At 41.0% G+C, this 25,379-nt stretch overlaps 1 protein-coding gene across 3 annotated transcripts; it reads right to left on the reverse strand.

The window, feature by feature from the left end:
* Window positions 1-869: 869 nt before the first annotated feature.
* usf2l (upstream transcription factor 2, c-fos interacting-like) lies at window positions 870-22,000 on the reverse strand. Of its 3 annotated transcripts, XM_033640630.2 has the most exons (11): window positions 21,604-22,000; window positions 21,088-21,128; window positions 20,035-20,141; window positions 18,668-18,787; window positions 16,831-16,984; window positions 12,627-12,714; window positions 8,137-8,175; window positions 5,503-5,561; window positions 4,127-4,221; window positions 3,910-4,038; window positions 870-3,013 (listed from the first exon to the last, which is right to left on the reverse strand). In XM_033640630.2, exons 1-11 carry the CDS (start codon window positions 21,636-21,638, stop codon window positions 2,924-2,926), a joined length of 957 nt encoding a protein of 318 aa, XP_033496521.1. In that variant the 5' UTR covers window positions 21,639-22,000; the 3' UTR covers window positions 870-2,923. The 3 variants fall into 3 exon arrangements, with proteins under 3 accessions (XP_033496521.1, XP_033496522.1, XP_033496523.1); XM_033640631.2 differs by lacking the exon at window positions 8,137-8,175; XM_033640632.2 differs by lacking the exons at window positions 20,035-20,141; window positions 21,088-21,128; window positions 21,604-22,000 and adding an exon at window positions 18,905-19,057.
* Between the last annotated feature and the right edge of the window lie 3,379 nt (window positions 22,001-25,379).

Raw genomic sequence — 25,379 nt, forward strand, 5'->3', positions numbered from 1 at the left:
TACATTTCACTGGAATTGTACTTTATACGAATACATGTAACAAATAAAAGTGATCATTTGGAGTCCTACATAACCACTTTTTTCGTTTTTTTTGGAACAGTTTGGGTTGTTTTGACAGTGCTTTCATCTGTGTTCTTCTCTATTGGATCTATTAGAGAATGGCAGTGCCACAAATCTCTGTACACCAGTCAGGATTTGGCATTATTTGACTCAAACTCTGGTGACAGTTGGTGAGTTGTTTACTTTATGTTGCCGGACTGTTAATCAAATCTGGTCAAACCGCACCCACACAGTCCTGATGAAGCAGATTTGCTGAGTTTTTGCATCTTGAAGGGAGAGTTTAACTCCAAAATCAAGAAGATGAAATGAAATGTGTCGAATAGAACTAAGACATCAAGATGACATTTGTTTAGGTGGAGATAGGTGAGAGCTACTTAAGCATTTATCAAAAATCAAGAGCAAGCAGAATATGAGTTTTGCTTTTATGTGGCACAGATCAGAAGTCAAACCCATCACAATGTTTAAAGGGACAGTTTGCACAATCAAAAGCACATTTTTCGCCTTACCTGTAGTGCTATTTATCAATCTAGCTTGTTTTGGTGTGAGTCGCCAAGTGTTAGAGATACCCAATGTGGAGATATCTCCAACACTCAGGGAACAAAACAATCTAGATTGATGACCAGCACTACAGGTAAGAGCAAAAATATGTATTTTTGATTTGGGGGTACACTGTCACTTTAAGATATCCTGCAAACCAACAGATGGAAAAACATGAGGGACTAAAAACCAACTTGAAATAAGTAATAAAGTATTTATGTGTGTATATGTCCGAGACCTGCAGAAAGACAACAAGCCACAGCCAAAGCCCATAAAGGTTATCAGCTAGTGAAAGTTTTATTTTCCACCATTTTACTTAGAAAAGATGCCTTAAAATCTAACCTGAGAACAGTGAGGCTGCTACAGAGAGAAAATGAGTCTTTTTTCTTTCTTTTGCCATTTCAAAAAAGAAACGCAAGGAAGAAGAAAAAAAAAGAAAAGAATTAGCCACGAGTGACCTTTCATTTGTGAACATCCTTCTTCCAAAGCATTATTCATGTCTTCACATTCACATTCACTGCTCTGCTCTCACTGAGGTGTAAAAAATTTCTACTGCAAAACATCTATCATTCAACTTTAGCTAGGAGCCTCGTTTGATAGATCAGACACTTGCACTATCCATATCAGGTTTGAATCTAGCAGTAGTGGCAGAACAGCACTTCCAAAGCACAAGCTGTTAACTTGCAGAGTCTGAGATATTAAAATGTTTTAGTCTGCGTGATTTTGCCAGGGGTCTGAGTGTTGGTTTTGCTTTGCTGGATCCTGAGCTGTTGACACAGGGAGAAGCAATCGTGCTCTAATAAGTGGCTCCAAAGCTTGATATCTCTCTTCCACTTTCACTCACATCGCCCGAAGCAGAACAAAAATACATCATGTATATTCATTCACAAAATCATCAACAATGTTAATATTGGCTTTTGCTGTTTGTACAACCAATTGCAGTTTACTTATTGTTCGCCTGAGTGGGTGGAGTAATATGTGAGATCATTTCCAAGTTTCCCCACTTCCAAACTATTCCTTCATTTCGTGGAGAACGCCTTGTGCTCAGCTAAGAAGTGCAACACAGGATTTCTGTGTACTCCTTTTCCATAGTGAGCAGAGAGTCTTTGAGTGCCGCTCTCCAGGGTGCCTCCCCCCCTTGTGCGTCGAGCTGCATTTGAAGTGTTGCAATACCAAAATAGAGCAAACAGCTTGAAATGAAACATGTGGGAATTATTCTTACACGTATCGAGACACCGGTAAATCACACATGAACAAAAGATAAAAATAAAACCCACTGTGTCTATATATAGTTTGGCAAAAGTTGGAATTTGCACCACACCCCTCACCAGTCCACAATGAAGCGCGCTGGGTTTGTCCACACTCCTACATTCAAATTTGCAATTCAAAGTAATTTTTCTTGACACTGGAGTTATATTTTTTTCTGGTTAAGCAAATGCCCAACAATTCAAGTATACCACTTTTTCTTTTCTCAAATTAAGCTCCAAGATTGCACACACTTTACGGTAATTATTATGACAAAGGGCCAGCATGAACATAATGAGTTATTGATTGTTTACTCCCAGAGATAATCTGCTCTAACATTCTGTATTAACATCTGTGTTAAAACATGAGAAGTCTTATTTACATAAATCAGCCCAGAAGCATAGGCCAGCACAGCGCCTTGTTTCTCTTTGGGTCTAGGTAAGCTGCATGTGTCACATTATTTCTCTCTGTAAAATCTTAATGTTTTGCATACTTTGATGTTTTCGCACTTAAAATTCAATCTGTTTCTCTAGGGGGTGCATGAGCGTCAATGTAACTGGTCTCCATCAAGGCTTCCGTCAGCAAGCGGACTAATAAATTACAGCAGCTAAAAACAACATATGAATACAGAACTCAAAAATACAAACAGAATAAAAGCATGAACTAAGTCAAAACCCATAATTTGGGGGAAAATACATTGACAGGAAACAAAATTAAACAACACACATCATAGTCCATGAGTGAGGCTACATAAATACAAAACAAGTGAGGAGTTCAGCACGTTCTCTGTCATAACTAGTGCTAGTAAAGCACTCTGATGGCGGTGAGTGGGCAGCTTTTCTTGGAGCACATTTCTACTGAGTTTTAACGGGTGGTTATCTCAATAGGGTTGAAACAGTCAAGTACAGCCAATTGGCCGGTGAAGAGTTTGCGACCTGTGAACCCAGGGAAGGATGCATTCACTAAAAAGAAAGAGATTCTTCGCACGTCCGTTTTTCTCTCCGTCATCTCGCCTTCTTTTCCACCGTGCCGGTTGTGTGTCTGAGTGATGGCGCCCCACCCCGTCCTTTCCGTCTCTGCTTCACTGCGGCGGTGTCTCTCCAACCATCTCAATGCCGTGCTGCTGGAGTTGCGCTCGGAGCAAAGCATTCTCATTCTTCAGTTCTTCAATCTTAAGAACAAAGAACATAAAAAGAAAAAAATCTCATTATCAACACCTTCATCCCCGTGACAGCTAAATATAGCTCCAAGTTTACAGACCAAACTTTTTCGTTTGAAGGCTGTGAGTGCTGGCTGTGTGTAATGTACACACAGGGCTATTCAATCCCTGGGATTAAAGAGTAGTTTGTGCAGCCTTTTCAAAGACAGCCCTGTCCACAACCAACTGGATTATCAAATCTTGAGGTATGTCATCTCCGCTACATTTCCCTTGGGTGAATCCCGAATTCGCTGCCTCCCCACCGAGGGACTGGGGAAAGGATATTGAGCTTTGAGCATCAGAATAAGAATATATTGCCGAGAGCCTTGCAGGCCTGGGATTCAATGGGGAGATGTGGCAGCCTCAGAGCTGCAAGATTTCACAATACTTTGAGTGCATTAGCATGCAGTTAGTTCTCACCCAACCCCTGTGTATACTATTCCCACAGTCTCTCAAAGCGCTGATTTCAGGTAACACTTCTCATTATATAAGCGCAAACGCTTTTTGATCCTCTTTGTCAAGCCTTGATGATCTGCTACACAGGCTGAAGTCTCTGAGGGTTTGTTTTGGAGAAATGAAGATGCATATGGGGCTAGGTGGATTTCATGCTTCTGAGACTTAAGTGAAAGGATGTTGCAATGCACTCCAAAGCAAAGTAATGTATTCAATGCAGTGGCAATCTTCACAGACGCATATGCAGCCCACTATGGCCACCTCATTATTTGTGACTATTTATCTGCTAAACCCAACCGCCTCAAAGGAAGATTCTGACATTATCATTCATAGGCCTCCTTTACACATTATTGAAGTCCAGGAGACTTCACTTGATGCCAGTTTTTGTTGGCAAGAGCACAAACTGACATTCATACCTGCTGCCTGCACAACTCATTGTCCACTTGTATCCTCTCCACCTCCTTCAGACTCTCCTGCAGTCGCTGGTTGTTTTGCCTCAGCTCTCGGATGTAGTCGCACGCTTTGGACAGGATGCCTCCTTTGCTCTGGAAGACAGAGATGACTGGTAAACACTGAGGACGGAAACGTCAGTGAAAAGTTGGAAATAGTGCAGAGGCAAGTGAGACTGCGTACTGCTCCAGTCTTGGTGCTGTCCATGTTGCAGTCTGGGATGATCTTGGAAAGCGTGACGATCCAGTTGTTGATTTTGTCTCTTCGCCGCCTCTCCACTGATGGAATGTTAAATAGAAAGATAAAATACATATCAATACAAGCACGGCTACTTTTGGTTTGACCTTTTTCACTCCTCAAGGACTTCCTTGGCCGACGCTAGCGTCTTTCAAAGGCTGTAGCAATCATGCTAGCTTGTCAGGAAGGGGGGTTCTATGGGTAACCTTGAGTCTCCCCTTTACAGACATGCCCACTTTATGCTAGTCTCATGCAGTTTTATGTAAAAACATGCCGTTTATCTTATGCAGAACAAATCTGTTATTTTTGCCAGTTGTATTTGAATATTTCTGCATACTGGGTCCCCAAACAGTCTTGGAATTGCATAAATTGGGTATGACTGGAAAGCTTAGACTCTTGTCAATTCAATGAACCCAATTTCACTCATGTTTAATGATGTTCGCCCCCCTAGTAGCCATTTATCTGTAGCTAGACTTTTTTCTGTTGGACATCACTGTATAAAATGACCTGTTGTGACCTCTAGGATAAACACAGCCTCATTAAAACTTTAAAACCACAAACTAGAGACCTCAGCAATTCTGAGATTGAATAGCTTTTTATCGGTTTATTGATAATAAGGGATTCTCTGCAGTTTCAAGAACAAAAGTGCTCGCCATCCAATCTCTGAAAAGTGCAGTTCTCGCTGAACTTTTCAAACGTCAAAAGTTTTTGATGCCAAGTAACAGCATGGGTTTTCTATGGTGTTCCTCAAGGTCTTGGTGTCTTAGTGTGATAGTTTGGAGGGATTTTTGACCATTTTAATCAACCTTTAGCGATCTAAAAATTGCTGCAACAACTTATGAGACATAAGTGAGCCTGAGAAAGGCTGTCATATACTTCACTAATAACTTTCTAAGCCCCTATACACTAAACTTTAAATGTTTGAATAAGTTAATCTTAAAGTTCACAACTTTTAGATGTATACCACTTCTATGTGGCATTTTCTGCTGACCTGCTTGTTCCTCCTAAAGAAAAAGACAAAAATGGGTCAACTGTACAGATGGAGGGAGTGGAAGAGGTCTAAGAACCAGTTTTCATTTTCTACCTCTCGTCATTTCAGTGGGTGCACTACAAGCACCAAATCCTGCCCGACTCTTACAGCTGCACAGCACCCTCTAGTGGCTGCACCACAAACACATGTTGTTATCCATTCTTAATACAATATTTTGACAGGGCTTGGTGATTTTCTTTCAACAAAAAAAAAAGCTCCATTTAGGCACCACGCTGCATTGTGCTGCACTGTCTGATGAAATCAAAAGCCACAGTCGTAGCTAATTACCCACCTTCATTATGTTGCGCTCTCCTCCTTTCATCTCTTGGTGTTCGCGGTCCATCCATTTTCCTGCAGACAGACAGGAAATAAAACACTTTTCAAACACACTACAATATCTCCCATCTCTGGCTACCCTACATTCAGGCACAAATCCAATCCAATCCCCCAAATTCACCTAATTCTGCGCCTATTGAAAACTATTATTCACCGTTATCTTTAAATTCAGGCCTTTTGTAATCACAGCCCTTGCCGCTACCATTTAAAAAGGAGCCTCAGAAGTTGTGTAGCGCCTTTGGTAGAAATACTGAAAGATGCACAGACATATGACATTGAATATGCAGCCCTGAAACCCCCTGGCCTGCAGCCTTTCTGCTTTGACTGGAGTACTGAGACCCATCCAGCCTTATTCTTGTTCACTGTCCTCTTTCCAGGTGTGACCCAAAGGGAGCTTTCTGCTTTATTGTGCTGTAAAATTACAACACTGTTAAAAAACAGATGCTGTCTATTGGAGTCTGGGCTTACAGCTAATGACACAACTGTCTCTTGTCTGTGTCGTCCCGTAGGTATTCTGTTAATTAAGTCCCTGAGACGTGACAGGGAGACTTATCCAACCACCCACTCCAGCATGAACAGCCCAATAACACATATATAATCATGTAGGCGGTCTACTGAATGTCTTCACCATGTTTCTGTCTCACTAATGCAACAATTAATGTTTCACTCAGTGCAGACAAAAGATTTCTCTGCAAAAGAAAACACAGTATGAAAAATAATGCAACAATTGTTTACTGGCCGCGATTCTGCTTAAGGTTAAAATGTCCTGTAAGGTCACGCTTGTTCCTCGTCTGTGCCTCTACAACACATCTTTATTCTAACTGCAGTGAATGTGCGACCCATCAACACAACTCGACTGCTGATATCTCTGTTTGAGATAGTCAGCCAAGCCAAACTGCAGTCTCCCTCTTGTATCTCAACGCATCTTAATGGGATTTCAGCTGTATAATGGATTCATCCCAACAGTACTCTTAGGCAGAGTGTTAAAAAAATATATAGATGACTGTATGAATAACTAAATGTAGAGGCCTAGAGGAACGTCTTTCCCCCCTCCCTTTAACAAGTTATAGAGGCGCACCTCATCTGAGCACTCCTGGGAGTTATTGTTGTCGAAGAAATCCAGAAAATGAGCAGTACACAACTCCGCTGCCAAAGTGCTTTATCCATATAATTTGAGGCGCAGATGTAGAGGAGAACTAAATTTGTGTCGTCTTAAATTGATCCTTGAAAGAGAAATGCAATTGTCAGTCCTGCCCTCCCCTGTCATTAGCCTGCAGTATTACACCAAGCCAGGGACTGGACTCTGGGTACGTTTACATGTACGCTAATATTCCACTATTATTCCGAATATGACAATATTCTGAATTTGATACAGATCATATCAGCAACATATTCTGTTTGGATGTTCCGAATGTAGAGTTTTACGATCAAGACATGGGATATGCCGGAATTATTCGGGTTTTACAAGCATACTTTGGACATGTATACAGCACATTTGCAATATGCGTCTCATTGGGGTTTTTACACAAACGGTCTTTTGCCTGTTTACGGTCAGCTTTGTGCGTTGTCATGGGTACACTGTACACAAACCAACAGTTTGCAAGGCTGAGGTAAAGATGCATGCCCAAAAGAAAAGCCCACATCTCTCGCCAGGAGGGAAACACACTTACTTTTTAACATTATGAATGTGCTGATATTACAACGCTGACCTTTTCAAGAAGGTGGCTGAAGGAATGACAGAGGAAGACTGTGTTTGCACCAGTAGAAAACTTCCTGGCACATGCGACAGTCGTTCCACTTTCCCATATTTTGGCGGGATAGACAACATATTCGGGCACGTTAATCAGATGCACGGCTGCATTTAAACAGGAACATGAGTGGAATATTCTTTTTTTATTAGGCATGTAAACAGCTTCGTAGGAATATTGTCGTTTTCGGAATAAGGCAAAAACTGGAATATTTTGTGCACACAAACATAGTGAGTTGGGTTAATGTACATTGAGATACAAGTGACTGCAGCTTGGGCTTGATATTCTCTTATTGGATGATATAGACAAAGATGAGCTTTAGTGAACATGGCTGACACCTGGCTGTCATTGGCTCCATTTGTCCCAGTATTCCTGTCACATCTACAAAAACATCACACCTTTCATGAGCTCACAAGAAAAACCTCAAATACTGTAAGTAACTAATTCAAAACTAGGCTACACAAGAACAAAACTCACACAACTACTACAGAGGACACTTTGAAATTGATACTAAAATAAAAGTGAGGAGCAAGTCATTTGTTTCCAGTTGGAGAACAATGACCTAATTTTTTAAGTCCTAATGGAGAAACAAGTTTGCCACAAGCACAACTAACAACAATGGATCGGGGTCAGCACTGAAGAAACGCTACATCTGTGTCTCACACATCAAGAGCGGGGAGAATCACCAGGGACTTATGAGAGGGAGGGGCGGAGAGGAGAGGAGAGGAGGGCAGAGGTTTGTGTGCTTCTTCTCTCTTCTTGTGATCTAATTTGATTGGTTCATTTGCTGTTTAAGAAAAATAAAACAAGGAGTGTGAGAGAAATGTGGAAACTGTCCTCACCAGTTTAAACCTTCATGCTGCAGCAGCTCGTTTTCATCTCTGCGAATGGCAGATAGGGTGGGAAATTTTCATTCATTTTACTCACATGTCAACGGCAATGTCACTGTTCATTAGTTTACACCTAAATATAACTCTGAGGCTTGTGTCAAAGATCATAAATTATTCATGTCAGAGGAAATAAATAGAAACAAACACATGGCAGATAGGCATTGCGAGAGATGAAAAAACAATTCACTTTGTATTTCAACACATGGCATTGGCGATGCAAGACATACACCGCAACAAAGCTCGTTCCTTACTCTTGACTGGAGAGCAGTCTGTTGTACGTGGTGAATATCAAGCAACATCAAAAGCAGCAGAGCGGCTGCCAAATTTAAGGCGGATCTACAACTCCCTGAAATGCTGCCCACAACAAAGGAGCTTAAATCTTTAAGAAATCTAAAGTTCTTGAAAATCACAGAAGCAGTCAACTTCCGTGTTGTTGAATCACAATTCCGTTTTACCCAAACCAACAAATGATTAATGAATGGCAGAGTAATCCCTCTAAGTCCGGGCTGGGCGATATGGCCTAACATTAATATTGCAATATTTTTAGCCTATATCTCAATACACAATATTTATCTCGGTATTTTAAAACCTCCTCTAAACTGCTGTAGACTTCTATAATACTAAACTACCAAATGAACTACAGTTACGATGAAGTTAAATGAAGTAGCTACTGTTAAATAATTAGGCTGAATTAAGTACTGTTACAATAAAGTTAAATAAAGTGTTGTTAAAATAAAGTTAAAGAAAATACTTTGGAGAACGAGATGGCAGTGTGCTCGAGGATTGCTTTGTCATATGATACTCAAAAAAAAGCGCAGGTTAAATAAAGTACTCTTATAGTGAAATACAGCAAACCAGAACCACTGGTGCTTTTATTCTGAAGCACGCAGCTCCTCTCGGGCTGAAGTGTTGATGTTTTTGCTGTAAACTTGAAGCATCTAGTCAACAGTTAGATGTTAGTAGTTAGCATAGGTTAAACGACTCTTCGGGTCATATATTAAAAATACCCTCAAGTCACACTGGTGCTCGATGGTCGCAAAATGCGACTGAATGGTCGCAGTCTGGAGACCTGAAGATACAATGAAATCAGATAGGAGAGAGTGGTCTGTGTGTGTGTGTGTGTCTGTGTGTGTGTGAGAGTGTCTGTGAGAGGGAGAGAGCCACAGGAGCAAGCAAGAGAACCAAAGCGCCAAAATCAGTCCCATGCTGGTGGCTTCAAGAAATGTCGCTTTTACTTCCACTTTCACTGGGGAGCATGTTCAAAAAAGTTAACCAACAATCCTGCATAGTATACCATTTCCAGTGGATGGATAAACTAAATATAATCAAATTGAAAACTAATTTAAAAGATGTAAAAAGTAGAGTGGGGAGTGGGAGACCCTGTGCAGTTGGCAGAAGAGCAGTGGATCGCAATTACTCTGAGCAGCACGCATGGAAATGAACAACAATATATTTGAATATATGTCTTGCTTTTTTCCTGGTGGTCTGAATAAATTGCTGATTTGTTGCTATTCACTTTTTTCAAATAACGTCATTAAGAGGGTCTGAAAAGTCGCTTAATATGGCGAGAAAGTCGCCAATTGGCAACGCTGAGTGCACCACTGTGAAGGAAAAGGGTGGATTTATAACACAAGACAAACAGTGTTATGACAGAATGCTGCAAAATAATAATTTTCTCTGTATCTTGATATCTTGTTTTCATTATTGTTGGAAGACAAAATTTTAATTTAGAATAAAATTAAATTAATCGCCTGGCCCTTCAACAACAGTGTTAATATGCTGTGTCCTAAAACAACTGGTGATCTCTCCATTGAGGTGCTGCAGCTAAATAAGTATAATGCAGTCAGTCTCACATGTTAAAGGTTAAGTATAGGCCTGGTGGAGTGGAGGGATATTCACTGAGGTCAGTGCTAACTCAATTTGATAATGGGTCATGTGTTCATTTTGGATGACCTAATGAGCAGACTGCTGTGCTTTGGCTTTTACCAAACAAAGGAAACCAAACCTTAACTGCATTCATTAGCACTGCAGCTCATGTGTCAATTAGTTTTTGGCACTAACATGAACTCTACATCTAGAATAAAGCTTGCTGCAACTCCTTTTTCTAAATAACTATCTATCGTAGGCCAAATAAGGCTGGTATCAAGCAATTAAAATGACAACTCAGTTTATCTTTGCTCACGTGAGCCTGCTGATTGTCTTAATAACAGCAATCACCAGCATGTGGCTAACAGTCGGAGAGAGTCTTGGTCTTTTGATGCATGATTATAATGATGCATGGTGTGAATTTTTAGGGATAAACAACATAAGATGATTTTGGAGGAGAAGGAGAAAAGCCAGGATGTGCTTAAATAAAATACAGACTCTTGATAAAATAAAATCAAGCTTCACAGCACACTCAGGAAAGAGATGAGAGAGGGTCGCTGGGCAGAGACAGTAGGATGTAAAACTTAAAGACCACAACTACTGTAGCATTTCATCCTGCATTAACTGAGCCTCATGGTCCTTCAAATAAGCACGGAAGTGGGTTTATGGGCACGTGTCCGTATAACATCCAATCATGGATCGACCTGATCGATCTCAAACAACTATGCGGTCCATTTCATCAGCTTTCTTTCTGCATACACCTCTGCTTAACACCACATCACTGCATGTTTCCCAGCAATTTAACTCCATCCACTTCCACCGCCTCCTCCTGCATTAGCATTTAAATATACACTGCTGTTCAGAAGTTTGGAATCACCTATCACATTGATGTTTTACTTCTTCCCTTCAATAACGGCTATTTCAACAGAAATAAAACAAGATAATTCAGACACCAAATGTATCATTTACACTTGGCATAGTTTTAGCCCTAAAACAAGACTAATCGTAACTGATTAGTCTTTCTCCCAAGCAACAACTTTCAGCTCCTCCTGGGGGGGTGTTCCCCAGGAGGGGGAGTGTTCTGGGTCTAACCCTGAGCCTCCATTCAGTTGGACATGTCCAGAAAAACAGGAGGCACCCAGGAGGCAACCTGATCAGATGCCCAAACCACCTCAAGTGACGTCCTTTCGACATGAAGGAGCAGTGGCTCTACTCCGAGCTCCCTCCGGATGTCTCATCTCCTATCCCTCAGCTGCTTGTATAGACGATCTCATTCTTTCAGTCACTACCCAGAGCTCATGGCCATAGGTGAGGGTTGGGATGTAGACTGACCAGTAAATGCAGAGCTCTGCCTTCCTGTTCAGCTCCCTCTTCATCACAACAGTCCATTGTCCTGCCTGCATCACTGCTGATGCCGCACAGCACCGTCTGTCCTTCTCACACTCCATTTTACCCTCGCTCCTGAACAAGACCCTGAGATACTTGAACTCCTTGGCTTGGTGCAGTTACTCACTCCCACTCCAGTTCAGAAAAGTGCAAGTGACCCTCGCTCATTATTGAACCACAGTGTAATTGAGCTCTAAATATTGTGGAAGCCATTTTTTGGGCCCTCTGCAGTCTACACGGAGGTGAGACGGAATAGGTTTGAAATGTGATTTGTCAGTTCAGTTGATGATACCTGATCCAACTCCAACAGTGCTACACTAACCTTCTATTTCTGTTTGGACGTTTGAAGAATAGCTTCCCTAAAACAACATGCTGCCTGTTAATTCCAGCTTGTTAGAGGCATTATTGTGCATTTGACACTTTAACGGGAACCTGTTAAATTCGCACACATTTTGATGCCTTCCAGTTTCTTTTACCAATGTGCTGCTTTCTTTTACTTTTATTAAACTGTTGCTCAGAGGTGTCTTTGTCTCTCTGACCTTGTCAGTCTGGCTGAACTGCAGAACACTATTTTTTTTCTCTATGTACAGAACAAACCCTTCATACCAAAAAAACATCTATTTGTAAAGAGGACTTTCTACAACCTAAAAGCATCAAAGACCATTCACAGATACAGAGGAATCCTCTCGGCCATCTCACTGTATTCAATCAAGCTTTTCTGGCAGGTGATTCCAAACTTTTGAATAGCAGTGTGTGTGAATGCAGCATGCTTCGTCCACTCAACATGTGAACTGCTATATATCTCAACTGAATTAAGTCACTGTCATGCTTGAGAAGATTTTTTTCTGCAGCGTCACAAACTCAAATGTGCTTTATTCTTGCAAAATAGTTAAAATATCAAACCTAAAGTCAAATGTAATAATAGCTGTGAATTGCTCTGAACACTACACATTTAAGAGCAATCTGCCCACTTTTAAAACCCAACCAAGATTCCCCTTCAAGCAATTCTCAACTTGTCTGCTAAAACCACTAAATGGCCTATTTCGCATGGCATTTCCATGGAAGATAACAACAATGTTTTACAAGAACTGACCGGCAGTTAGTTTGTTTTCAGAAATAGCTGCGACCCAGACTGCAATATCAGTGTTGTCTCCTTCTCCCAGACAGCAACTGAGAGAGCTGATACTCACGCAGGGTAGGGCTGTGTGCGTGGGGCGATGGTTCGTGGTGTGCCTGTCTGAATGACATCAGGGGGGGTCATCATCACATAAAACTGACCTGTGGAAGGCATGGGAGTCATCAGTTAGCAGTGAGGAAAAAGACAGCGGGGCAACATGGTATACAAGACTCACTCCTGTAGCTCTAATGAAATATCTCACAACAAATAAGAGTGTTTACTCTGGAAAAAAAAAAGGCTCATCACACCCCAAATCCTCACGGGCACACACACAAAACAACACTTATGAGAAATACAAAACTGCTGGAAGCCCTCTTATGTAAAATCAACATGTAGACAGAAAAACCATCAAGCCTTCCTTTTCTCAGCTCCCCAGACATTCACAACAAAATCTATAATTTACTGTTTTGACAGAAAAATGCACACACTTCACTGCAAGGCATACAGACACGATTCCTTTCAGCACTGCTATGAGGCCTGAACACCTTATTTTGTTCCTGTGGGCAGCCAGACAAAAAAAATCATCATCAACCCCCAAATTAAGGTCCCTTCAAGCAAAACCATCCCTGGCAAGACCAGACAACAAGACATGTAACTCCTTGACACATTGTGTTAAATATTGGACATCAAGTTGTGGACATCATGCCAAAATCTTGGGGAATACATAACTCAAAAGACAATATTTTCAATCCCAACAGTCTACATGTATAGTTAATACCTTTTCCAAACAAAACGTATGATGCAAGACTCCTGTGCCTGTGTTTATGTTTCCAGCATCTGCCGGCTTTTTGTCGGTATCAAGAGTAGTTGTTGGGTAGATGAAGATATCAACAACCAAAATGTCTGGTTTATAATATGTCAAATAAATCAGCAAATTCCTTAATAGCGTATTAAATAGCTACGAGGTTGGTGCAGTGGTTAGCATTGTCGCCTCACAACAAGTGGGTTCCTAGGTTGGGAGTTTGCATGTTCCTCCCGTGTCAGCGTGGGTTGTCTCAGGGTACTCCGGCTTCCTCCCACAATCCAAAGACATGCAGGTTAATTAGTGACTCTAAACTGCGGGTAGGTGTGAATGTGAGCGTGAATGGTTGTGTCTCTATGTGTCAGCCCTGTGATAATCTGGCGACCTGTCCTGGCCTCTGTCATCTGGGATAGGCTCCAGCCCCCTCGCGACCCCTAACAGGATAAGCAGTTATGGAAAATGAATGAATGAATTCATGAATAGCCTAAGATGTGTGACCTATGAGAAATGTTGTCGAGACAACTTAAATATAATATATAATATTATACAGATCACTTTTCAGGGTTTTAATAAAAGGGCAGATCTATTTCTCCAACGAAGCTATACAGAGTGCTTCCCTGCCTCCTCAGGGCATAAACCCCAACCATGGCAGTCACAGTCTTCCTCTCATCGTGCTCGGTTCAGGTGACAGTATCACAGATCACATTCTCCAGGAAGACCTTCAACACACCGCCAGTCTCCTCGTAGATCAGACCGGAGATACGCTTCACTTCACTACGGTGAGCCAGACGGCTTGGTGATTCCCTGGATGTTATCACGGAGGACTTTACAGTGACACCTGGCGTGTCCTTTACTGAGTCCCAATTATTCACTCTGTTCAACAGACCGCTTCTTATACTTATCTTATTTTCAAGGTATTTATTTTGACGGGCTTAGAATGCAAACAGGATCATAGCATTCGTGTTTTTTATGTTTTGTTGCTGTTCAAATGTAGGCGATAATGTGGCTTTTTTAAAAACAGTTGTCTGATAGTTGTTCTATATGTCCTGGATTCTAAAATATTAATGGTTGTCATAAAAAAGTCTAGCATAAACTCTGCCTGTGCCAAAACAGCAGCTCTTTGACATTTTATCTGCTTTTTGCTCTTCACTTTCTGCGACCTAATTTTGTGAAAACTGGGTTTACAGTATCATCTTGTCGATTCGTGGTGACATAAAATCCAGGTCAGCCTTAATGAAATTGCTCCTGTTTTGTAAAGAGGATATTTTCTAGTGGAAAAATACTGTTGCAAAAAAGTGAAAACCAAAAACTGTGATGCTTGCTCATGGACATTTTGACAACCCGTAGAAAGGTCAAGTACTTCGCATCCCTGGATTCAGCCTTGCCAGAATGTGGTTCATTGCCAGAACCCCACGCACTAACCTCCACTATCCCTCACCTCATAGGAGATGGCAGCTTGTAAAGCACTCTCCACCACCACCCTTCAGTATACTTCTCAGCCAGTATGTCATGCCTGCTTAAAGTGCCCCAGGCTCACAGAAAAGAGAGACAGCAGCCCACTTCCCCCTGCGAGGCCCTGGCTTAAGCTATTACCCATAGCAAAGAAACCTGATGGTCTTCTTCCCTTTCTGTGGTATCACCAGGCAGACGCTCACAACACCCGAAACAAGAAAAACACAAGTGCCCAAACACAGCTGTTTTTGCGGTTTGTGCTGCTGCACTTAGCGTGTTTCATACGAGTTATAACTGAGGTGTGTCAAGTGACATTGCTAAATGGTCTTCGGGCATGTGACTTCTCTAAATGTGCATCATGTGATAGAAGTAGGACACACACTAGGCATACAACGCACGCTCGGTGAGACAAAGACAGAAAGAAACAGGCAGGGTGTGTGGATGTGCTGCATTAGCCTGATAAGTAACTTGTCAGTGATAAATGAAATGCAACAAAAGCTTCTTTAGGGGAGCCTATCAAAATCCAAAGATTCAGGGAACATAACAAACTGTTTATTAGCTATTATAGGCTACATTTGTTTACTGACGAGCTCTGCTTTACTCTACTATGCCTCGCCTATGTCTGTCGATGAATCAACTATTTTGATAATTCATTCATCATTTTCAAGCAAAACTGCCAAATATTCTCTGTTTTGAAGACCACAGTGGCTTTGTCACATGATGTAGGCACACGAGACGATGCCGCTTGGCCCCGTGAATGAAACATTTACATTTAAAAAAAAAACGGAGAACTTAAAGCCCGAAATATCACCTCAATACAAAGCATTTAGCCCCGAACCTGGGGGTCCGAGCTAGCACAGCCTCTGATGCTAGCGCTAGCAGCCAGCCTCATCTAGCCACACTCGACCAGGTGTTCAGACGCAAACTGAGTAAATCTACCTGTGACCTGACAGCAGACCAGTTTTGGAGGTAGAGGACAGGGGGACAGTTGTGTGGAATCTCTGATTCCAGCTTGTAACATGTGAATATTTTTCTGGTTTCCCTAATCTTATAAACACATATTATGCCCGCAAGCATATCTCTCTATTTTTGGATGAAATGACTCAAATACAACATCAGACCAGAGTGGATCAGAATGGGGTCTTAAGATGCAGGTGGAAGTCTCGTCTTGGTCACGGTTTCATGCCTGTGCGAGGCGCTAGTTCAGGCCAACAGTGCGGCAGAAAGCACAGACACCAGCAGAAACACTGGGTGATTAATTACAAGGTCCTCCCATAAACACTGTCTAGGCAACAATATGCCAGAACAAGCAGATGCTGCCTGTGTGTAACAGAGCCGGGAGGCTGCGTCCCGCTCTGCAGGTCGACCAAGCCCTGACCACCCTCATTGACAGTCCACCAGCCACGTCTGGATCACCACCATGAAACCGCAAGGACACTTAGTACAGCCAGACTATGACATATGGCAGTTAAAAGGAAGAGTAGCAGAATGGGTGGACATGTGACTTGAAGCACATAGTAAATATGATTAGTGTAATGACTGACTGATAATATTCAACTATTATAGGATGCAAATAAATGTATCTGACATATTACTGTTGCGGGAATCTTGTATTGAACAGACTACCTTGCTGGGTGTGTGTGACAGAAAATCTTTCATTGCTCAAGAGGGAGCAAAAACGTAGTGAACAGAATCTAAACAGCCCTCAATAAAAAGTTTTCAAAAATGCTGAAGCATTGTTGAAGAAAATTCTATGTCCACGTGTATCACAAAAGATATTTCAATGACAGCGTTCAGCAAAAAGCGCAACATTATTTGCAATCTATAGTGCTTTAAACGGTCCTGTTTTCTTTCTCTTCAGCCAAAGCTGAGGGGATTTTGGTTCATTTACAACCACTAAAAAAAGAGCTGCTGTTCTCTCACTCCTCAAGACACTGCTGTTTACTGCAGGGCTAATTTAGCCATTATTTTCAGTGACACTGTCGTAAGCTTCAGCCCAAATTAAGTGTGAGAACTGACTCACCCCCCGCCTGTGTGAGTGTGGGGTCCGTGGCGGCCTGCACAGACACAGTCCCGTCGCTCACCGCGGTTGCGGGGAAGTAAGCGAAGCGAGTCTCCCCTCCCACCGCCTCTCCTGCTGGGCTTCCTCCATTACTGAAAGGGTTTTGGATCACAGCCTGTGACAGATAAGAGAGAGGGACAGAGGAGAGGCTTGAACAAGTAGCAATGGAGCAGTCACAGCAGGTGAATGCACACCTCAGTCTCTGTCAGACTCAATACCGGTATCCCCTCTAGACCCCCAAGCAAGACACAGTGCAGTTTGACAGCTGGGATAGCGGGAGGAAAAAGAGGTAGGAGTGATCTTGTTAGCACAGACAATAGCAAGGTCAGTGAAGCCATCAGTGTATTGCATATGAAAACAAATCTGATATGTTCTTGTGGGGAAATTTTTGTTTTTGACCAAAAACATGTTCTGAATTTGACCATGAACATTGCCACAGTGCGTTTTCATGAAATAATTCCGCAACTGCATCTTTAATCTCAATTAGAAGCTTTTCATTGGGCAGACATCATGTTCAGACACACACTTTACTCTTTATACTGCTTAGCAAGTTTGAAGAGCTAAGAAGAGGTATCTACACCTGCAGCTTTAATCACAACAAAGGAAAATGTCACCCAGATCACTGGTAGCACGTCTCTTTCATTTGTTTTAATAGTGTTTGGGCGGCCTTGGGTTTTATGGCATGAGCAACACCATTATTTGTCTACCTGAGCAATACTTTTTAGGAGGATGATTCTGTTGTTGGTTTTAATTTCTTTTGTAGACTGCTGGAGTAATAACAGCTGAAATATCACCAGCCTTATTCTTTTAAGGGACTCTAAGTAAAAGTTAGAGCATATGAGTTGTCTGGATACGCTTCTCAACATGAAGGTGGCTTAGCTAGCGGCTAGCAGCTAACTGACTCAATAAACAGCACTAAACAACAACAACATTGCTGACTGAGCTAACAGTGTTAACCGGGGCAAAACTGGAAGGTGGGCACTACGCTTCCATGACAACACCGTGCTATTATCAGCAGCAACCACCAAATGAGGACAGTGCAAAGCGACAGCAATGAGCTAGCCAGTGTGATACGCTCACGCACTAACATGCACCACAAACCATAGAGAAGCCTGAACTACAACACAATGGAATTTGTGTGACTTCATTCTCTGCTCAGGACACCATGACTCCACTATGGAGATTTTCAAGTTTTGTTCTACAACATTAAGTATGTAAGTAAATTCCTCCCTCGTGAATGTTGATGCTTTAAGGTGTCTTTAAAAAGGTGGTTGCTAACAGTGGCTAAATGAGACTACAGAATATCAGCATGCCAAGCACGACTTTACAGTCATGTTATAGCAGCGATGTTAAGTCATGCGACTGTAGTATAGTTAATTTATAGCCTAGTTTTCCACTTCTGGCGATTGCATTTACGTTTCAAAAACCATGAGTGGTTTTAATTTGTGAATTTACTTACTGAACAAAATGTGTAAGGATCATAAACTTGTGTTTGCCACAGAGCTAATTTTCTGCAATAATCCAAAATCCAGTGGAAAAATCCCATTGGCTTTTTGACAAGAGAAACAGCGTGTCACTAACTTCTGCCTCGGCGTACAAGAAACCTAATCTCTGCAGCACTCTTTATCTTTACATAGCAAAAGGTGGTTTGCTGCTACACTAATGCTCTGAATGACCCATGCTGAACCTTTAAAACTGGCATTACTCAAAGGCTAAAGCATGCAGTTAGTCTTCAAAACCAGTCCATATTATTAGTGGGTTTTCTTTCATTAATAAAAAAAGGTGGAAATTTTGGTACCTGAGCTACAGCCTGAGGGGCCCCAGTGAAGGCTGCTGTAGAGACGACACTCACTGCTCCTCCCCCTTCATCTCTTCCCTCTAGGTGCTGGTCAGTAACCTGAACAACACGATATGTCACCTGCAAGAAAGAGAGAGAAACACAGATAAGAGAGAGAATAAGAATAAAACAAACCAAGCAAGCAGTTGTTCTTTCCATCCCTATGACAGGTATACAGTGTCCAAATCCAAACCTTACCTGGCTTGTAGATTTGTTTAACATATCTACTGCTCCAGTTCAGCCAAGCCTAGTGTCTGATAGTCCTTATCGTAGCAGAGCATTGATCTCACTTCAGGCACATTCTGAAGCATAAGCATATCGTATCCCTCTCAATTTGCTTATGCTTCAGAATGTGCCTGATTCAATTTTGAAAACAAGTCACAGTCAAGTCAAAATGAGCTTGTTTATTCAAAGAATCAGTATTTGTATCCCTCCGTCATGTGACTCTCCTCCTGACTGACATGTGACAGCGGCCCTGTGCCAATCCCAGACCAGACTGGAATCACATGATCGCTCACACTAGTCTTGTTTATGCCAAATGAGCCACATGGATCACTGACTTAATTCCCCACAGTGTAAATCATCCCAATAAGGACACACTAGTTTCAATATCACACTTTTACTTTTTCCACTTTATTTACGGAATGAATGTCCCATTGTCCATCACTGGCCACCACTGGAGGGAATGCCACATTAGTGTCAAGGAGACACTCTATACAAAAGTCACCAGTCAATCATGGGACCAGAAAAAGAAAGCCACACATTCATACCTTCAGGCAATTAAGGGCCTGCTGTCCTCCTGACTTGTCTTTGCAACAGAGGAGGGAGCCGTGGCATCAGGAGAGAATACACAATAACATAACACAAAACACTATCTGGCGCAGAGAGGACTGTTTGGAAGAGGAACTCAGGTATTTCTCTCTGTGTGGTGACAGCACATACACCAAAACACTCAGTATGACAAAAGCCTGAATCAAAGTGTACATGTTGGGTGAAATGCTGTTTACAGACAATCATATTAGCAATCACTGTTACGTTGCTCTATGCACGTGACCAAATCCATTCAACCACACCCATCAATATATAATGTGAAGCTCTTTCAATTGCTAATTATGTCTCTGCACAACCAGCCCTTGAAGTTTATCCAACCTGACATCTAAAGTAATTCTAAAGTGTTCTGTTTTCCATCGTGACTGCTGAACAGATGCAATATTACCCTAAAATTTCCGAGCCCATATGCCATTAGGGGCACTTAATGTCTTTCTGAAATTGGCAGTAAAAAACAACGATCATAAGTAGTGCCATAATTCCATCCATTAGCTACTTACCTGACCACCCTCGGTGCGAAACTGATATTGTATGTTATGGTCTCCAAATGCTGCAGCCTGCTGAACGCTGGCTATCGTAACAGCTGTCTGCTCTTCTCCTGTTCCGTCTCGGGGGGGGGGGGAGAAAACAGAAAAGGAGAGCTGTGAGAATGTAGAAGACAGAAAACTAACACAGACAGCTACTTTGCCCTGAGTTCAGCTGGATAAAGCAACACCGCTGCATGCTGCAGTTTACACAGTAGGGCTGCCACAATTAGTCGACTAATCGATGACTAATCGACTATTAAAATAATCGGTGACTATTTTAGTAGTCGACTAATCGGTTTGAGTCATTTTTTATAGAAAAGTACTATAAAAGTACCCCAAAATACTCTTGTTGCAGGTTCTTACGTTCAGATATTGGCAGCTTTACACGCTCTCCCGTGACAGTCAACTAAAACCCTTTGGCGTGAGTATGAAACAAGACATTAGATGACGTAATTTTGGGGGTTGGGCGAGACAGACCGACATTTTTCAACATTTTAACACATTTTTCGATGAAATGATTAGTCGACTAATTGAAGAAATAATAGACAGATTAGTCGACAATGAAAATAATTGTTAGTGGCAGCCCTATTACACAGACAATGAAGTGCATGCTATATATTGTTACACACCTTGTTAGGAACCATCTGTTATAATAGGGCTGCAGCTAACCATCTCTCGATTAATAGTTTTGTCAGTAAAATGTGATTCCCACAGCCCAATGGGCATTTTCAAATAATGTGTTTTATTCCACCTGCAGCCTAAAAATCCAAAGCTTTTCAGTTTATTATAATGTGTGACAAAGAAAAGCATCAAATTCTCACTTTTAGGAAGCATGAAACCAGTAAACAAAAACTAAAACAATTAATCAATGATTGAAATTTTTATTTTCTATATCCACTAATGGAATAATGGACTTATGGTTGTAGTGATTACATTATATGTTTTTGTCTGTAATACAAAATATACACCTCACAGCTGTGCAGGTGCCAGATGTTGCCAATGACAGCTTGGTGAATAAGTGCTTACCTTCAGATGCCTGGACAACCTCTTCTTCTTGCTTTTCTTGGCTGCAAACCAGAGAAACAAAATAAAACTTAACGCAACCAGCTAATGTTCAGTATTCAAATACTGGCCCTAAACTTTGCCATAGGTGGTATCAAACTTGTGCAAGACGCCAGACAACCAACAGCTGATCGCAATGAACACAACATTGTTTCTGCCCTCAGGTTACCTTCACTGTCTGACAACACAGTTTGTTGTGTTTAAAACCTAGCTTTAAGCTAACTTAGCACTGTTATTAGCTAATCGTGATATGTTTTTCACAACTGGACAATGGCCCTCTGTAGAAAACAGCTGGTTAAACAATTAGCTTGCAACGTCCACCACTTCTCTTTCTAACTTAACTACACTCTTTAGCTTGTATTCGTTTTGACAACAGTTTTTTTTAGGTCAGGCCTCGGTTAGCGTAGTAAACTAGCTATCCGAAATAGCATCCTGTAGCTAGCTTGTGTCAGTTAGCCATTTTGGCCGACTCTCGGTTACCTTGCGCTGTCCAGACTCTGTTCGAGCATATCCATCAGGGTTGGAATAAAAAGTGATATTCGGTGTCACAGACGGAGATGGAAGTGCTGATCACGGGAACAAACACTCGGGTCATGTGAGAGAGACAGCCCAGGACACGTGAGGTATGGCTCGGTGTCGAAGTTAAAATGGAGGCCGCTGCTGCCGCTGTGTGACCCGAGCTGACTCCGAATCAGCTGTCGCGGCGGAGGATTTACAGATCCCCGGAGATCACTGTTAAAACGCTCAAAACAACTGTATCTGCCCCCTGTGATTATGATAGTGGGAAATATCGCCAGCTGAATTCATATCTGCAATCAGATATGGTCAGCTGAAGAGGAAGTGGGAAAAACAAAACAAAGCGATTAAAAAAAAAAAACATTAACTGAATGATTTGTTATTGTCCTCTGAGTAACATACATGTTACCAAAATAACTTTAAGAGATAAAATGTGGTTTAATGACCTGGCCCAGAATTTTACAAGCATCATAAGAAACTTTTATATGCTATGACATAAAAATAATCATTATTGATCCCCAGAGAATAAAAAGTTGCCCTACAAAGTACAGTGTCTCTATGACTGTTGAAATGTTAAGTGTTCCTTCTGGTTATTTTAACACTGCAAAAATAATTTCATCTATTTGTATCACTCTATGGCCATTACTTTGTAACTTAAAAAAATGGTATTAGGTTTATTATTTATCCAGACCTCCTGTCTATTTCTCTAAGCTGAAACCATTTCCCACGTGGAAACTAAGCTTTTATTTACCGTAATTTCAAATATCAGAAACATTAAATTGTGAAGACAATAATGCCTCCACAAAATAGCATTTCAAGTCTTGTGTGTGATTTATTCTGGCTTCAAGCAGAGGAAATCTCTGCTCATAGTTAGGCTAATTTATACAATGTAAAATGCCATAGGCTTGTGCTAATAACGTTAGCATGTTATATTTGGTTGGAAAACGTGTCCAGTATAAGACAATTGTTTTGTCAGTGAACCTTGAATTGTAATGAAGCCAAATTTTGTAAAATTACATTTGTTAGGTATTGCTGTTGTCCCTGGCTTCATATGAGTAGAGGAAAAGTCGGCTAGCCACTAAGCTAATTTATACAATGCAAAATGCCTGTGCTAAAAACATTAGCATGTTGTATTTGTGGGGGAAATGTGTCCAGCAAAAGACAAGCGCTTTGTCTGTGAATGCTGATTTGTGTACTTTGAAATTGTGACTATTAAGCCATGTTCAATGTGTTTTCTGGGTTGTTTTGAATCGCCTATAGTTTACAGCACTTCACAGAAACCCCACCACAGACTAGTGTTCTGGAGGTGTAACTACAGAGTGACAGACACACCATGCACAAGTATAATTGCTCACAATGGCATAGGCCACGTGCAGAGGCTATGGCGTAGGCTCTGCATAGAGCTGGCGCACAAGTATAAACCCTGCGTAACACTAACGCTTCTATTTTATATTGTTGTACTGTACTGTATATTATGTTAGACTGTACTACTACACTTCACCTTATACTTTGTCTCATATCCTTTATTACATCATACTGTACCATATTATACTATTTTATGTTAATATGTTACAAAGACTTTTGCATTATATTAATACAGACAAACACCACCATTACTTTATCAAATCATATCATCTACTACTATCTAATTTATTTTGCCTTTTATCACTATTTATTTCTCTTACTTTCTATGGGCTACTTATCTGTATGTATTACCGCACCAATCAATCAATAAAGGTTTTAGGTTTATTTATTTAGCACACATTAAAATCAATGGTGCAAGGAGGGAAGGAAGCCCGAAGGTGTATCTGTCTTATCTTAAGACTTAAACAGCAAAGTGTATGTAAAGTGCCATGCTTAACGGTGCTTCAGCAGGGGTTTGCTGAGGGATTTAAGCTACTTTACTTAAAGTTACACACGTGCTATTATAGGTACACCTTGCTAAAATTAATATAGTGTAATAAAACAGCCAAACTGTTATGAAGTGGTGAAGCTTTTTTTGATTTGGTCATATTAGAGATTGTAATTTGTGGTGTTGATCAATTATATAATGAGGTGTGGTTGTAATATTTTGTCTACCCTATTTATATAAGTGAGGGTAGACTAAGGGTAGAGGGTAGACCACTCTGTATACTTAGTGTTGCAATTCATATGCACCTAAACTCCAGCCACCATTCAGCTATTGATTTTAATCAACATATCTTAAAGACAGTTTCAACAAACCTGAACATTCATGAAGGTAAGATTTACTGCAGGGCTCTTGTGTTTGACCTTTCATTAGTTTTACCTAGATGCACCCACTACACTGGAAATTAACCACTATTCTTTATTCTCTTCTTATGTCAGCGCTCAGTTTTAATGGCAATGTTAAAATCAAAGGCTAAGCCACAAATCTTGTTGAAGTCATGGGCTCATACCTGAATTTCAATAGCCACACTGAGACAATTTCAAAGTCAGCCTACTGTCACCTTGAGAATATATCAAGGATGCAAGGACTTATGTCTCGGCAAGATTTGGGAAAAACTTGACTTTACTGGTCCCCCTAAAAAATCGATTAGACAGCTGCACCTGAATCAGAATGCCGCTGCTTGAGTCCTCACTAAGATCCAGAGAGTAGAGCACATCACTCCAGGTCGGAGCTCTGGCTACATTTCTGATCTTCTGCTACACTATGAACCATTGAGACCTCTCAGGTCATCTGAGACAGGTGTGCTTTGTGTCCACAGAGTCAAGACTAAACATGGGGACACAGCATTTAGTTTTTAATGCACCACACATCTGAAACAAACTCCCAGAAAACTGCAGGTCTGCTGCATCAAGGCTGAAGACTTTTCTGTTTGCCACTGCCTTTTATTATATCAATTATTTATTAATTTCTTATACTGCATTGTAACTTTTATTGTCTTGTTTTAATTTTTATTTTCTGTTCTCTAGCTTTGTAATGGCATTTTTAATTGCATTTTAATGTCCTTTTATAATGTGTTTCTTTTACGGTTTTGTTTCTGTGCTTTTCATATTTTATGTAAAGTACTTTGGATTGCCTTGTTGCTGCATTGTGCTATATAAATAAACTTGCCTTGCCCTTAAATGAGACATTACTGTAATTTCAGATTGTTGCCCCCTTGTCCTTAATTTGAAATTGTATTATGATATATGGAAGAAAAGTACAAAAATACAAAAAACATAGGGAGCAGCAATCAATTTAACTTTCAGAAACCACATGTGAGATAGGAAGCAAGGCAAAAATGTGTTCTTACATGAAAACACATTATCATAATCATAAAATTATAAAATTAGATCTTACGTCACCAAGTCATGTTTATGTGTAACTCGTCATGTATCGTTTTAAGGCCACTTGACCCTCATGGTGTCACTCCACCGTTTGCCGTGACCTTTGCCACACATAAAGCGGAACGTTTCTTCTTCGGGTTTTGTTTACCACGCAGATAAGAGGAGCACAGCATAATTCACGGTTGATTTTTGGCAATTCTCTAAATTTGAGCAGTTTAAATAATCAGGCAATCAACAGAGGGAGTTTGATTTAACTCACTTTTCCAGAATCCCTAAATAAAGTTTAGTAGTCTTTCACTCATTGAAACCGCAGCACTGACTTTATAGTTGAATTTAACAACGGCGTTAAGAACGCCTCAACCAATCGGTGAGGAGAGCGTCCACTTATATCTGCTTCTCATTGGCTGGAATGGGAGGCGGTCCCCTAAGCTCCCTCCCCTGTTGTCACC

Source organism: Epinephelus lanceolatus, chromosome 10 (genome assembly GCF_041903045.1).
Source record: "Epinephelus lanceolatus isolate andai-2023 chromosome 10, ASM4190304v1, whole genome shotgun sequence".
NCBI lineage: Eukaryota > Metazoa > Chordata > Actinopteri > Perciformes > Serranidae > Epinephelus > Epinephelus lanceolatus.

What these genes read in the sequence shown, in the direction of transcription:
- usf2l (XM_033640630.2), bottom strand. Translation starts at nt 21,638, where the DNA reads ATGGATATGCTCGAACAGAGTCTGGACAGCGCAAG. An exon ending in ACAGCACCAAGACTGGAGCA is followed by an intron (nt 4,039 to 4,126) that starts GTACGCAGTCTC and finishes TCTGTCTTCCAG; the next exon opens with AGCAAAGGAGGCATCCTGTC. An exon ending in ATGAGTTGTGCAGGCAGCAG is followed by an intron (nt 3,014 to 3,909) that starts GTATGAATGTCA and finishes TTTGTTCTTAAG; the next exon opens with ATTGAAGAACTGAAGAATGA.